The 15,518-nt window shown below is 40.1% G+C and overlaps 1 protein-coding gene across 1 annotated transcript in view; it reads right to left on the reverse strand.

The window, feature by feature from the left end:
* Positions 1-15,518, reverse strand: part of gpsm1b (G protein signaling modulator 1b) — a 42,346-nt gene that overhangs the window by 4,376 nt on the left and 22,452 nt on the right. The window contains exons 8-13 of the mRNA XM_080419791.1: positions 15,120-15,228; positions 14,617-14,731; positions 13,374-13,444; positions 11,931-12,101; positions 3,568-3,721; positions 1,529-1,734 (exon numbers count right to left, since the gene is read on the reverse strand). Coding sequence (XP_080275917.1) covers positions 1,529-1,734; positions 3,568-3,721; positions 11,931-12,101; positions 13,374-13,444; positions 14,617-14,731; positions 15,120-15,228 — 826 coding nt within the window. The remainder of the gene's footprint in view (positions 1-1,528; positions 1,735-3,567; positions 3,722-11,930; positions 12,102-13,373; positions 13,445-14,616; positions 14,732-15,119; positions 15,229-15,518) is intronic.

The raw sequence follows: 15,518 nt of genomic DNA on the forward strand, positions 1-15,518 counted from the left end.
TAACTCATTCACTGCCAGAACAATTTTTTTTTGCGTTTGCCCACTGCCAGAGATTTTTCATTGAAAAAAAAAAGTACTCAGGAGCCGAGATACAAAATGTTTAAGTTTTAAGTTAACAAGGAAGTGGATGGGAGTCTAGATCTTCAAAAAATCATATCTCCTTGGTCTTTGGGTCAAAAAAAAAAAAAAATATATAAAAAAAAAAAAAAAAGTAAAAAAAGTCGTTTTAGTCGTTCTTGGCAGACAGGGCTTATGGGACAGAAGTCGTTTTAGTCGTTCTAGGCAGGGAATGAGTTAATATACTCTCCCAAACGGATTGGACAAAAGGACATTTTATTAATAAAAATAAAAACACACCCAGTGTGAAGTGAGCGGTGCTATTTATGAGTTATTAATTTCATCATGCATCTCGGTAGCCAATCACAGCGCGTCTGCGAAGTTTGAAGTTAATTTCATCATGTGTCTCGCTAGCCAATCACAGCACGTCCTGCAAAGCTTAGCCTATGGTCGTGTTTTCCACAGCATGGCGTCACAGCGAAAGACAAATTTTCACGACGGAAAGAAAAACTTGACGGATGGGTCCTAAACCCTCTTATAGGAGCGGTTGCACCGCTCAAAAAGTGACATAGTGCTGCTTTTAAGTATATTACGTTAATTCTATTGATCAATAAACATGTTCTGAAAATGTACACAGCACGGCCATCGGACCACGAACCACTTTAGAGATTTTCAAGTGGGCCGTGATCCAGAAAGGGTTGGGAATCACTGCTCTAATGAGAACCTTTTTCTTTTTACCTTTCAGCCTCCTTTTCTCTAAAAAAGAAAGTCTCTTGCACACCTACAAAGGCGACAGGTGCGTAAAGGAGAAGACCAAACGAGGGCCTCAACGCACCGGAAGAAAGAACTCCCACATGCGATCTTCAAATGCAATTAAAAAAGTTTTAATGAGAATAACAAGACCGAAACTTTGCTATTCCCATTCAAACTTTTTAATTGCTTTTGAAGACAGTGTGCAGGATTTATTTTTTCTTTCAACCCCCTTTTTCACCCCAATTTATGTCGTTATGCCATTCCGTTATTGATTCCTTGAAGATACAACCCTTTAACCCATTCAATCCGGGAACTTTGGCTATATATATTGCAGATCTGCTATTTTTGAAAAACCGTGAAAAGTTGTTTAACTCTTTGAATATATATATTTTTTAAGCAAACATTTGTAACTCAAATCTTTGCTTCTGGGGGGGTCCCTGGAACAAAATGTTTTGAGATGGGTGTCCGCGGCCAAATACATATCTAAAAATGTTTTCTAAATCCTAACAGTATGTTGCTACTGTATATATCATTGGTGCTCCAAATTTCCCATGATTACAAAAAAAAAAAATGCAGATCTACAAGCTCATAGCGCAAGCACAGCTTGTATATCTGCTATTTTTGAATAGCCAAAGAAATCTTAAAATGACACATAATGCGTTCCCGGTCTTAATGGATTAACTTTGAGTGCCTGTTATTTATGAAGTGTGTTCCCCACCTGGCACTTAATGAGCATGTTGAAGAAATCGTCGCTGGGCTCCTGGGGGTCACCTTCGCCCACCAGGCTCCCTAGGTTGTTGTGGGTGATCCGCAGGCCCGGCAGGTTGCCCACGTTGACCCGCTGGTCATCGAGGCGGCGACTCTGAGAGCTGGCGATCAAATCGAACAGCTCCTCTGTCTGGGGCGACGTGGTGAGTGCGGGATCTGAGAGACGCATGATGGGGAGGCCATTTGAGTCAATCTTTGCACAGACAGACTGAAAGACTGGGAAGCATTTCTTCCCTCCCTAGTCCCTAGTCCCTATTCCCTAGTCCCACTCCCACTTATCCTTTGTTAAAAAAAATATTAACCGTGCACCTTATCCGTGGTGGAAAGTAACTGTGTACATTTACTTTAAAGGTTTCATGACGTTCAGTTTTACCACACATTAAAAGTCTTTGTCATGGTCCTTCAAACGTGTATAGAAAGTTTTAACAAAAAAATCCACTCCATTGATCCATGGCAGGTGTTTTTCTCTCACATTTCTAAAGCCTTTTCAACTGCAATGAAAAAAGAAATCTTTGCCTGCGGGTGTCGCTGGTGAGGGATTTTGCCTGTCAATCATCGCCTCTGCTCCGCCCCCCCCAAAGGAAAGGATAGGGGAGGGGAGGGGCGAGGAGGAGAGTGGGCGGGATTAATCGGCTGTGACCTCACTGCCGAAGGGCCAAGCTCAGATTACTTTTCAGCCTAATTATTCAGAAAACCCCAGACCACAGAAAATCCACTGAATGTTCAAAGTTCAGATTTTTTGGGTGTAATTGAGGTCATAAAACCCCCCAAAAAACATAAAAAATAAAAAAAGTGAAAATGAATGTCATAGAACCTTTAAGTACAATGTCAAGGTACTTTTACTTTAGTTGATTTCCATTTCTTGATGCTTTATACTTCACTACACCTCAGATGCAAATGTACTTTTTACTCCACTGCATTTATTTGACAGCTTTAGTTACTAGTTACTTTGCAAAGTTAGATGACTAATACTTAATCAAAGCATTAATTAAATCAAAACCTTTCTCTAAAATAAAATCTATTTTTGAATGGCTAAAGTATAAAATAGAGCTTAAGTGGTTCATGATCAATAATTCTAATCCAATAGCGATATATGACTCCGAAATGGACATTCTGCATAATGAATACTTTTTTACTTTGGCTATTTTAAGTATTTTGATGCTAATACTTTTGTATTAGCATCATTTTGAATGCAGGACTTTTACTTGTAACAGAGTATGTTTAAACTGGTATTGCCACGTTTTGTTAAGTCCAAAATCCTCCACCGCTGCATACGATGCAATTATAAAGTCTCATGACAGATTAAGTACAGAGTAATTACAATTTGATCACAGTGTCGAGTCAAAGAACACTCCACAGAAGCGGAAGGAATTGTCTTGAGGCTCAGCTGTTCTAAATAATTGTCTACTAAATGCCAGAAACAAAGAGAACACTGTTTCTTATCATTCTGCTTCAAGGCAGTGAATTAGGCAGTGAACTATGGCTACAACTATTGACTATTTCCTTAGTGATTAATCTATTGATTAACTTTTTCGATTAATCGCATAATCTAGAAGCAATTTTCTTTGATCATTTGTTTTACTTCTTGACACGACATTGAAAAATTCCAATAGTTTTTTTTAAAATAATTGACTAAATCAATGAGTCTGATTAACCATTTAAGCCCTATTTTATACTTTGTTGAACAACAGTGTTGCACAAAAAAATTGCGAAAAAAATAAAACACTACAAGCTCAGTTGTGAAAGGGAAAAAAATCTAAATGTCAATCTTTTCCCCCAAATCGATATAAAAAAAAAATCTAAATAGATTGATATTTTTTGGTAAATCAATTAAATCGATTAGTTCGATTAAAGGAAGAAAAAAAAGCTAAATGTCAACATTTTCCCCCAAATCCATATTTATTTATTTTTTAAATAGATTGATAATTTTTTGTAAATCAATTCAATCGATTAGTTCGATTAACTGTTGCACCTGTATTTCCAACCTACCTATCATGTCATTTAGTGACGGGATGGAGTCGGCAGCACCCTCTCCGTTTTGAGTCTCATCAAGATTGCAGCGCTGGTCATCCATGCGGCTGCTCTGGAACTTGCTGAGGAGGTCAAAGAAGCAGTCTTCATCTGAGGGGTCACGACCCAGTTTCTGAAAAAAAAAGAAAATACAGGAAAAAAAGGTCAAATCAAAGATTTGTTTGTGGGCATGTCATTATAGGAAAATATTTTCAAACATCCTCAAGAGTATTGAAAACGGCATCGCAACGCTTTGTGAGCTTCTTCTATTTTCACTACTTTTGTGTGACAGCGACAAAATGCATTTGACTGGAGAAAAAATGAATACAGGCTGTTTTTATATCCATGCCAAACAAATACATTGCTAAAAGCATTTTAAGAGTATTTACAAGAATCGATCAAAATCAGTTGTTGGCAGAATAGAAACTAGGCTGGGTCTCATAACAGCATAACTTCACATGGATCTCAGACTTGATGTGGCCAGTCTATGACACTTTGATTGATTGATTGATAGTTGGTTGATTGATTGATTGAATACTTTATTAGCAAGTTTAGGAAACAGTAGGGCAGTACAGTTACAAAAGCTATGCTTAAAGGATAACACAAAAAGACCCAGGTTTTTTTTGGGGGGGGGGGGATTTATGGAATTTATTTTATTTTTTATTTATCTATGAAATTATTTTGAAAAATGTTTGAGTTTGTTTTTAATTCATGAAAAATGGTGACAAAATGAAGGAAACAAAAAATAAAGGGATATTTACTCGCAACCCATGAAAACCCAAATGGGCCAGTGACCCAGTGTTTGGGAAACAGTGATCTATGGCGTACAGTATCTCTTGTATGACTCCATATTTGGGCATGGTTTCAGCCTGATTCAACCACGTTCACTTGCTTATGGACGGACTGGCTCTTAAAAGAGTCTAGCCAATGACGTCATCCGTGCCCAAATTATGTTTTTTTTTACCTCTTTTTTAGAGGTAATACATACATGGCCAGCTCACATGGGATGGCTTTCTTAGAAGGAGCGCCATGACCTAGATGTTCAAGGTGGTAATGCAGACCATCTCCCATGATTAGTATAATCCATTATAAAAATAAACTACCCATTTCCAGTCCAGTACAAAGGCCCCAGCAGTGATGACCTCCAAAGACGTCTTGGGAATATAATAGGAAATTGCCTTTTGTCAGCTTCACACTTACACGTTCTGTAGAGCATTGGTTCTCAAAGTAGGGTCCGGGGAGCCCCAGGGGTCCTTGAGGGAGTTCCAGGGGGTCCCCAACTAAATGATGGATTGTTAGGAACCAAATGCACCCTTATGGTTCTGTAACTCTGAGAGTGTACAAATGGAACCAAATGGACGCTGTCGGGTCCATTTGGTTCCATTTGTATATTATCATTGATTTTACAATATAATTTGGGGTCCCAGAGATAGAAATGCCATTAAATGGGGGTCCGTGTAGACTAATGCATGTCAAACTGGGGGTCTTTGAAATTAAAATGGTTGAGAATCACTGCTAGAGCCGTAAAAATCTTCTCTTATGGTGGTCCCTGGCATTTTTTTCCAATGGGGGTCTGCGGGCTAATAAGTGTCAAGTTGGGGGTCCTTGATATAAAAAAGTTTGAGAACCACTGCTGTAGAGGCATCCATTTTGGCAGGTAAGTTAGGACTATTCCTACTGTAGTTTTATAGTAGTATGCCGAAATACAGTATGAATATGGATGTGTGATAAATCTCTCGTTAATTATTATCATTGTTATTTTAATTTGCTCCTTTGTTTTCTAATTATTGTTCTTTACTTGATCTGGATAGGAGAGTGAAGAGTGATAGCGTGCAGAGGTCAGACAGGAGGGCAGTGTTGCCATGTACCCTTATTATAATCGACAGAAATTAGTTTTTCTGTAACATAGCTTGTGAATATTGGTAGTTGTTGGTTGCGTGTTTCTAAAGTGTAGTTGCTTATTTGGGCTTGCTGCCTAATGTTGTTTAAACCAGCGGTTATCAAACATGTTCATGTCAAGGATAGCAGAACTACTGTACACGCTCACAACATAGTGAGCTTGTAGATCTGCTATTATAATTTTATTTTTTTCAAATATAGGGCTAGTGGTTCAACTGATTTTTATGCTATATTCAGTCATTTTTCTGGGGACCTCCATTCTTTTGGGCTTGTTTTTGTAGACCTGGTTGCTTATTTCTCTCACAAAATCTGCCAACGCTGCAGGGGGGATGACATGGAGCAGGCCAGGAATCGAACTTATTTGCGTGATACATTAAAGTGGTGATTCTCACCACTTCTTTTGCATTTTGAGGAGACCCAGATGGATATCATTGCTGTCGGAACAGAAACCTCACATCTCCATATTTCAACTTTTTATGTTTTTTTTTTTTCATAAACTAATGCCCTACTACTTGCGAAACGGGGATAGACTCCTGCACTCTGGCTGATACCGACAATAAGCCTCTCCGACCTACCTTACTCACTACAGTGTCAGACAAAATCAATCTCTATCTATCTATCTATCTATCTATCTATCTACAGTGGTGTAAAGTAACTAAGTACTGTACATGTACTCAAGTACTGTAATTTTCAGGTATTTTTACATGACTTGAGTATTTCAAATTGTCAGTACTTTTACTTCTATTCCACAACATCTCAGAGAAAAATATTGTACTTTTACTTCACTACAATTATTTGAAAACTTTAGTTACTAGTTACTTTGCATATTTTTACTATTATTACAAAACATATATTATCCACTTCAACCCTATATACATTTCGGCCATTTGAAAATAGCCGATCTGCTATTTTCAAATGATTTTTTATACATTTCATACATTTGAAAACTTGTGAAAGGGGACATTCTGCATAATGAGTACTTTCTACTTTTGGTATCTATCTGTCTGTTAGAGCAATAACTTCGGCAACGCTGGGCAAGCTATTGATAACACAGAGTTAAGCGATGTGTTTCTGCTTGTGAATAATAATGATCAAATGTCTAAAGATGACATTAAAAAAACAACCACGCTCCTTGGAACAAAGGTTTCAGTAAAAATCGGCACAGGACCACAGCAGTCCAAGAACTTGTGATTCTGTTAAATGAATGACTTCCTTTGCTTAGCTGATTCTCTTAAGCACACTGGTTCTCAACATGGGGTACCGTCCCACTAGGACACTCTCCGAGATAAATTAACACTTTTTACAGGATTTTACAGTGTAAATTGGGGCCCCAGAGATGAAAATAAAATGGGAGCCCGTGGCCTAGCCCTAATGCAGTGGTTCTCAACCTGGGGGTCCCCAGATGACAGTGAAGAGACAATTTAAGTAAGGACTTTTAAGACCTTTTTAATACCTAGGGGGGAAAAAAGAAAGAAAGAAATGAAAAAGACCCTTACTGCAAGCTACTGTGAGCTTGTAGATCTGCTATTTCCACAATATTTATCTGTGGAGCCGAGTCAAACTAAATGTAATACCTCAAATCCTACAATTTCAAGTGTTTGTCTGATTATTATTTGTATGTATATGTATATAAAAACTGTGGGTCCTTGACATATATATCTTTTGAGAATCTTAAATCCCATCTTAGCACAACCAGTGCATTAGTCATTTTTCACATCCTACACAATGTCTCTCCAACCACAACAACACCAGCAACCACAGGTGAAATAAACAATGCCCCCGTGTGTTGTAAAAGCATCATGTGATGATCTCACATCATCACGGACAAAAAAAAAACACAATCAAAGGTTAATGGAAAACAGAACAGAAGAGAGCCTCACAGATCAATAGAGTCTGATGCCATCCTCCATTATAGAAGCTCTTTGATTATGGCCCCTGGAACAATAATGCTGCTCAGCTCCCTAAAGTGCAACGCTAGCAGCTTACAGTACTGTATAGTCAACAATACGTCTACTGTAGTATGTGCCATCATAGCAAGAATAAGAATAATTAACCACATTCATCCGAGTGTCCCTCTCCTGGGGTGAACGTTCGGGCGAAAATAGCCGAAAGACAAACTCAAAACGCGACGCGTTGCGGTCTTGTAGATTGAGCGTGAAGATCAGCTATTTTCAGCACGCAACACCAGCGTTTTTTTTCTTTTCTTCATGTGATTCATTTGCACGAAAATATATATTCACACAGAACACAGCAAAAGAAAAATATGATTTCTTACCGCAAATAAAGGCGTCTTTAATGCAAAATAGTTGCGTGTGAAAAGACCAATATGTAAATCAGGCTTAACAGTGCTCACGCTTTGATGCACTACCAACGCTTACTAGATACAAGCAAAATACCGACCTTCAAGTTTATGCTTCTATACAGTATGGAGCGGCATAATTATGAAGTAGGTCAGCAAAAAACAATGTACTCGTTCAGTCACATTATTGGGAAGAACTTTTAACCACATGAACTCTATAGTGATCCCTATGCTGTGGCAGACATTCGGCGAAAATAGTCAAACATTTGGCGAAAAGATCTACAAGCTCCTGACGCGGCGCTATGAGCTTGTAGATCTGCTATTTTTGAATAATCTAGATTTTTTTTCAAAAAACTGTTAGGATTTTTACTCTCTAGCCTAACTTACTAAACTGGACCCGAGTTGGCTCTGTACTTGGACTATTTTTTTCGGTCTACACCAAATCTCACGACAAAAATAGCCAATCTACAAGCTCACAATGCGTCGCAATGTGCAATTTCTTTGGCTAATGTTCCCCCCAGAACACGGATGCTGGGGTTCAAGTGCTTAAACTAATTAGCAGTTTTCCTCCTTATCAGACAAAAAAGAAACGCAAACAAACTGTGACAAGCTGATAGACTACTAAAAAAGCAAGCAGAGACAAAAGTTAGGCGGCAGACATGCAGGGTCACGAATCCACACACACAAGTCGCAAAGTCATTATTTAAGCATCACTCCAGTCAGTCACGTTGTTATTAAAGCGTGAAGCATCTTACCACCCCGCTTCTTCTACTCTATCCTGCTGCTCTCCGTTCCGTTCGCTCTCCCTTCTCATCCGTCTGCACGGCTGCTTCACACAAACCCTCGATCCCCCCTCCTCAACTCACCATTTCCCACTGCTCTCTCAGTCCGTCTCTCTAGTGCCCCCTCCCTTCAACATCCCACAATCTATCCCTCCCCTCTCTCTCTCTCTCACTCTCTCTCTCTCTCTCTCTCTCTCCCTCCCTCCCTTCTTCCCCCTCTCTCTCTCTCACTCTCTCTCCCCCCTCTCTCTCACACCCTCCCTCTCTCCCTCCCTCTCTCTTTATCTTTCTCTCTCTCTCCCTCGTTCTGTGTGTCACTCCTTGCAGGCCATCATTGTGCCCCAGCTGTAGCCCTGCTCTCCGCAGTGTGGGAAAACAACTCATTATGGGGAGCAGGGGCGTGAGGGGGGGGTCCCTCCGATCAAGGTCACACTGTCGGCGGAGCGAAGGCCGAGGGGACAAACGAGGGGTGACAGTGTACTGGGTTGAGAGGCATTGCAGCCACAGCTACATTCATTCATTAGCATGCCATCATCATCATCAGTATCTATCTGGCACAGACGCCCGACAACCAGGCAGCAAACGACACGCTTTAAATGTATGGACCGTTGAGGGGAAAACAAAACTGTTCCTATAATAATACTGAAAATAGCAAATCTACAAGCTCACGCTTTGTGAGCCACTGTTTCAGATTTGTTTTTTTAAACTTGTTTCTTACAATGACGTGCCCCAAACACGGAACAATTGTGAATAGATTATTTTATTACATTGGCTTATTTTTTTTATAATCAATTAAATTGATTAGTTTGATTACACTTACTTCTTTACGATGTTGCATATCACCCGCATTATTACCGCAAGCCCACAAAAAAAGAAATCAGTATCTCACCAGCAAATTCCCCAATCGATACCGATTATCATTAGCTTGCCCTCTTGATTACCACTGTGCTGTGACTTCTATGCCCGTGTCCTCTACCCCCCCGGACCCTTTGTCTCTGATTGAATCTCTGCCTCCCGTGTCGTGACTGACGAGAGGAAAACCTTGTACAGTACGTCCAAATCCGTTCCTTTTTCATTATAAAATGAAAATCAAGTAAAATAGTGAAAATAAACGATCTACAAGCTCTATGATGGATGAGCTTGTCATTACCCTGTGCGACACTCTTGTATGACAAAGCAGGGCATTAACGTACTGGGGAAGAAAACATGAAAAGTTGAAATGTAGAGATACGAGGTTTCTGCCCGACAGCAGCGATGCTTACTGTCCAGATACTCAATTAGGGCACTGGGACAGAGCACCTCAGAGAGGAGAAAGAGATGAAGAGTGAGATATTGTGTGTGAGAGAGGGGGAGGGAGAGAGAGAGAAAGAGAGAGAGAGAGAGAGAGGGGGGGGGGTTCTGTGAAAGAAAGAGAAGGAAAGACTCACTGTCTGTGGGAGGGGCAAAAGGTTCTTCCTAAATTACATCACCGTTGCTATAGGAACCAGCATTCCCCGGTTCGCACCCTCCACCCTTATTACGGACCCTCTCTTCTACAGACACATTTCTCTATCCATTCTGACATAATAAGATGAAAACAATAAATATACGCCGACAGCGCATTTAATGTCAGATTATGCTGATTACTTTATACAAAGATCAAGAGAGGTGCAAAGCGTCGGCATGCCTTCCTGTTCAAATCAATATATGAATCTCCAAAGCACTCTCAGGCTTTAAATAATATTCATTTTCATAAACCTTGCATGTCCAGGATCAATTGTAATACAACAGGTGCAGTAATACAATAGATTCCTAATGAAGATTGGAAAAGAAAAACGAACGAAAATTGTGGAAGTGGATCTTGGACTTCATGTGTACGGCCTATGATGACATCATCATGGTCTATGACATATCTATGATGTATCACTCCAAGTTTGTGCAAGGTTCCGAACCCAATCACAGCACCCTTTGACTTGCATTCTAAAATGAAAGTTAAAATATTTCAAAAAGTATAAAATGTGTGTTTAAAAAAAATCACACCCAGTGTGTCAATGAGCGGTGTTATTTAAAAACAACAGTGGTCATCACAGTGATGGAAGCTCACTTAAAAAAATAAAGAAATTTAAGTGCGTGGTGCTATAGGTTATTAATTTCATCATGCGTCTCGCTAGCCAATCACAGTACTGAGCAAAGGGTGTGAATAGAGTCAGCCAATCACAGTACAGCGAAAGACACATTTTCACGACGGTCTTTTCACGACGGTCCCAAACCCACTTATAGGAGCGGCTACACCGCTCAAAAAGGTAATAATGTGGCCTACTGGCAGTAGTGTGCACAAGATGTCCAGAGACAGATACACACACAGACCCTTTTCTAGACCACTCGGCTCTGAGGAACCAGGCTGTAGACAAAAAAGAACAAGGTGCCTTTTACAAACATTATGCTTTCTCATATTCAAATTTAAAAAGGAAATAACCTGGGGATTTTAAATACTTAGTGATCACTGATCGCATCAGCTGTCCATATTTCTTCCCCTGGCTCTTCAGGTATAAAGCAGACTCCTCAGCAGATGCTGCATAATGAGATCTTGTCTCCTGGCCACCTACTGCACCAGCTCACTAAAATCCATTAAACAGCTCGGATTTGTCAGGTGGGCGCTTATCGATCGACCGTATGTGTCTAAAAGGCATGGAGGGAGTGAGAGGTGGAGGACGAGGATAATGCATTTAGGTGATACACTTTATACTCTGAAGGAACTGGGATTTAACTTGGGGTTTAAGCGATCGCAAGACACTCAAGACATCGCTGTTGTCAGCAACAAGCCATGTCTCTGATTACCTTTCCAACCATCAGTCTATGTCTATATAATGCATTATAAACTACCGGTAATCATAATAATCTGCTTAAAACACTATAATTATAATTATAAGCAATCATGAAAAAATAAAGGTCCATGAGTGTCCAGCAATTATGACGTATTATGATACTTGACCGAATAAAGTCATTCATTATAAAATGCTTTATACTGTGTGTTATTGTTCTAATCTAAAGCACTATGAATATATTTATAGATTATAATGCTTTTCTTTTTTTTTCTTTTTTTGGGCATTTTATTCCTTTATTATTGATAGGGCAGTAGACTGACAGGAAATGGAGAGAGAGAGAGAGATGGGGAGTGACATGCAGCAAAGGCCGTCGGGATCGGGACTCGAACTCGCTGTCAGGTTACATTGTAGCCTAGGTGCCCGGACCGCTACGACACAGACACGACAGACCCTCTTGAATAACTCTTGAATAATTTTGAATTACGAAAACTGCTGATTCAGAAGGTATTTGTAGAATCGGCCTCAGGTCTTAATGGGTTAATATAACTAATGACTTACTGGCACCGGAGGCGCGACTTGCACGGTGATGTCATCGGCGTCGACGGGAGAGTCCAGCCACTGCCGTTCGTCTGATGACTGGCTGTCAGGATAGCCCTTCCTCTTACCCGGCTGGGACAGCTGGCTCTTGGATCTCCTGGAGATACTGTCCATGTCCTGACTGTCTCCATTCTACAGCACAGGCAGTTGTGGAAGGAAGAACTCAGCCTCAGTACATGAGTCAAAGTAGAGATCACTTTTTGCGAAAAGGTTAAAGCTCTATATTCTGATAGTAATTGTTGCTATAGAGTGTTTGTTCAGTCACATGAGTCTCCCCGTCTCTCCATCTCTTTCTAATAAACAGAAAATACATTTGCAGGCAGGTGGGTTGCTAATTTCTTTTGAGAGATAAATGGGTAATGAGAGATTACCCATTTATCAGCTTCAATTGTATAGCGTTCCCGTTTCTATTTTGTCTTCTCATTTCTTTGTGTCATCACTTCCAATCATTACACTTGTTTATCTCGCATCCTGCATGAGTTCTCTCTCCGTATTGGATATGATTGCTATCCTGATACGAAAATTATTTTTCTGTTTACTAAAGAGCTGGAGAGCTCTATAATATTACATTACATTACATTACAGTCATTTAGCAGACGCTTTTATCCAAAGCGACTTACAATAAGTGTATTCAACATAGGTAGGGAACGAAAACTACTAATCACCAGAAGTCTTTAGTGCATTTTCTGCAAAAACAACAACCAAGAGTATACCTAGCGCTAAGGTAAAAGTGCAATATATCAGATACCTATTTCCTTAAACAGATGAGACAAAATAGCTAAATCAAATGAGCATGAGCTAAAACAAATAAGTGTATCGACTAAACAAGATCCAATAAACAATACAACAATAGAAAACAAGCGTTCGTTCAACTAGTTAACAACAAGTAGGTCAGGCAGAGAGGAAGGGTAGTGTTTCCTGAAGAGGTGGTTTTTCAGCCTGCGGCGAAATATGGGCAGTGACTCTGCTGTCCTAACATCAGTGGGAAGTTCATTCCACCACTGTGGGGCCAGAACAGAAAAGAGTCGTGACCGTGTGGATCGGCCAGAAGGACCCTTGAGGCAATCAGTCGCCCCGAGGTGGCAGACCGAAGTGGTCGGGCAGGGGTGTAGGCATCGACCATAGCCCGGAGGTAAGAAGGAGCTGTTCCTTTCACTGCCCTATAGGCTAGCACCAGGGTTTTGAACTGGATGCGAGCCGCTACGGGGAGCCAGTGTAGAGAACGGAGAAGGATGGTTGTGTGGGAGAACTTGGGGCGGTTGAACACCAGACGAGCCGCAGCTTTCTTTCTTTTCTTATAATAATCAATGACATCAGAATATAGAGCTTATAAACACTTATTTTAACAAAAGAAAATCACGTAAAGCACCTTTAAGAAAACACATTTTAGAAAAAACAAATCACCTTATCTGACGAGTACTTCCACAGTTCCACACTGTCCATGCTGTTTCGTTTGGTAAATTTGGGTCGTGCTCCTATAAAAAAAAAAAGGGGGGGGAGAAAAACTATATTTGTCACAACTTTCAATGTAAAAGTTTGCAGTATCTCTTATACACTTTAGTTTGAAACCCTCTCATGAACTGACTCATGTGTATGGGTTTCCCTCGTTTCATGTTTGTGTTTTTTTTCTGCGACAGAATGCTATATCAATGGCTCTGGTGGTCCCATGATGTTTGGTAAAGATAGGAGACTTAACTTAGACAGACAACCGGAGGACACAGACTGAATAAGGGACTCTTTGCCTACTCTTCACCCAAGGGAGAATTCTCGAATCTGGGTGTGAATCAGTCCAGGAGAGAACCATCGTGCAACGGCCTTATGTGAGGAAGCAGACAATTTCCTTATCATTGTGTTGCCTTCATGTGTGTACTACTTCCATCCACATGTGACTAGAGGGGGACAATGTCAGCCTTTTGTTAGCAAAAGGCCAACTTCTTCTCACCATTTATCTCACCACTTAGGGGCGATCACCTCAAGACGCATCGTGAGAAAACACTGTGGGTAAAACAGGGTGGTTCCCCTATTCGCAAGTACAAGGGTGTGGCGTCACTGTAGCTAAAAGAATATTCTGTCGAAGAGGAATAAAGCTTAGTTTCTCGTCAAATTTCACATCAAATCACATGGTTGAGAGCACAGCCAGATCACCAGGTTTCTTTCTAGACCGCGACAATAATGACTACTGTGACCAAGCTAATTTAACTGCCAAGAATAACTCATCTAAGAAGCACTTCAATGGTAAATCAATCACAATACAAATCCCACAATACAAGGTCAACAACTCTGTTCCCTTTCTGAACAAGTACACTTTCAATCAAATTATATCAATGCCATCAATTAACATTGATTACTGCAGAACTATAATTGATATCAATCAACTGAAATGCTGTGCAAATAATAATAATAATAATAACAAATTGTCTCCAGGACATTTCTAGCATCCAATAAATGTTTTAGCAGTCAATCTCACGCACATAATATGGACTCCCACACTGAAAAGAGAGTCGTTAAAGGACAGGTATGGTATTTCCCCCTCTGTGTGTGTGTGTGATGTGAGGAGAGGTGAGGTGAGGTCACAACGCATTGCATTGTAAGCTTGACTTATTGATCTGCTATTTTTTTCTATTTTTGAACTTCAGCCTATGCTCACCTTGCATCTCAAACTCTGACCCACAGGGTGAAAGGTCACTCTCACTGACTCCCAGAGCGTCCATCAGCTGCTCCACGTTCATCCTGGCTGTCAGCTCCCCGTTCCTGTCCCCAATCTGATTGGTACACACACACACACACACACACACACACACACACACACACACACACACAGACATTCTATTTATTACTTTTTAGATTGATCGAATAATGTTTGTGATCTAATAATTTTTGTGTTTTTTTAAATCGACGAATCGACACACAAAATTCCTAATTTATTTTTTAAAATAATCAATTAAATCAATTAGTCTGATTAATCACATATGGCCTATCAAGTGTCAAGCTAAAATAGCCAATCTACAAGCTTGAGAGCTTGTGGAACTGCAATTTTTGTTTATTGTTTAATAATCGATAGTTTTTTTATAATCAATCAAATCGATTAGTTTGATTAACTGTCGCTGCCCGACACTGTACCATGGGTATATCCATGTGAAAATGTTGTACCTCTTTGGAGATGTCCAGATGCTTTCGGGCGTAGTGGAGAGCTTGTCTGTGGTTCCCTAAAGACACATATGCATTTCCCAGACTCCAGCAGGCACGGCCCTCTCCAACTCTTTGGATAGATGCAAAAATACTGCATGTAAATACTCGAATGTCTTTAGCAAAAATGTTTAAGTTTTTGAGTGAGTGAGTGAGTGAGTGAGTGAGTGAGTGAGTGAGTGAGTGATTGAGTGAGTGAGTGAGTGAGTGAGTGAGTGATGGGGCTCACGATTATGACATTTTACATGACAATTAATTGTCACACAAATAATTGCGATTAATGATTTAATAGTGTCATTGAACACTGGAACATAATATTACAAATTTCTGTCTGGCTTCTAGGCTTTGAAGTTGCACAGGGCA

Source organism: Gymnoscopelus braueri (genome assembly GCF_963280865.1).
Source record: "Gymnoscopelus braueri genome assembly, chromosome: 22".
In the NCBI taxonomy this organism is placed as follows: domain Eukaryota; kingdom Metazoa; phylum Chordata; class Actinopteri; order Myctophiformes; family Myctophidae; genus Gymnoscopelus; species Gymnoscopelus braueri.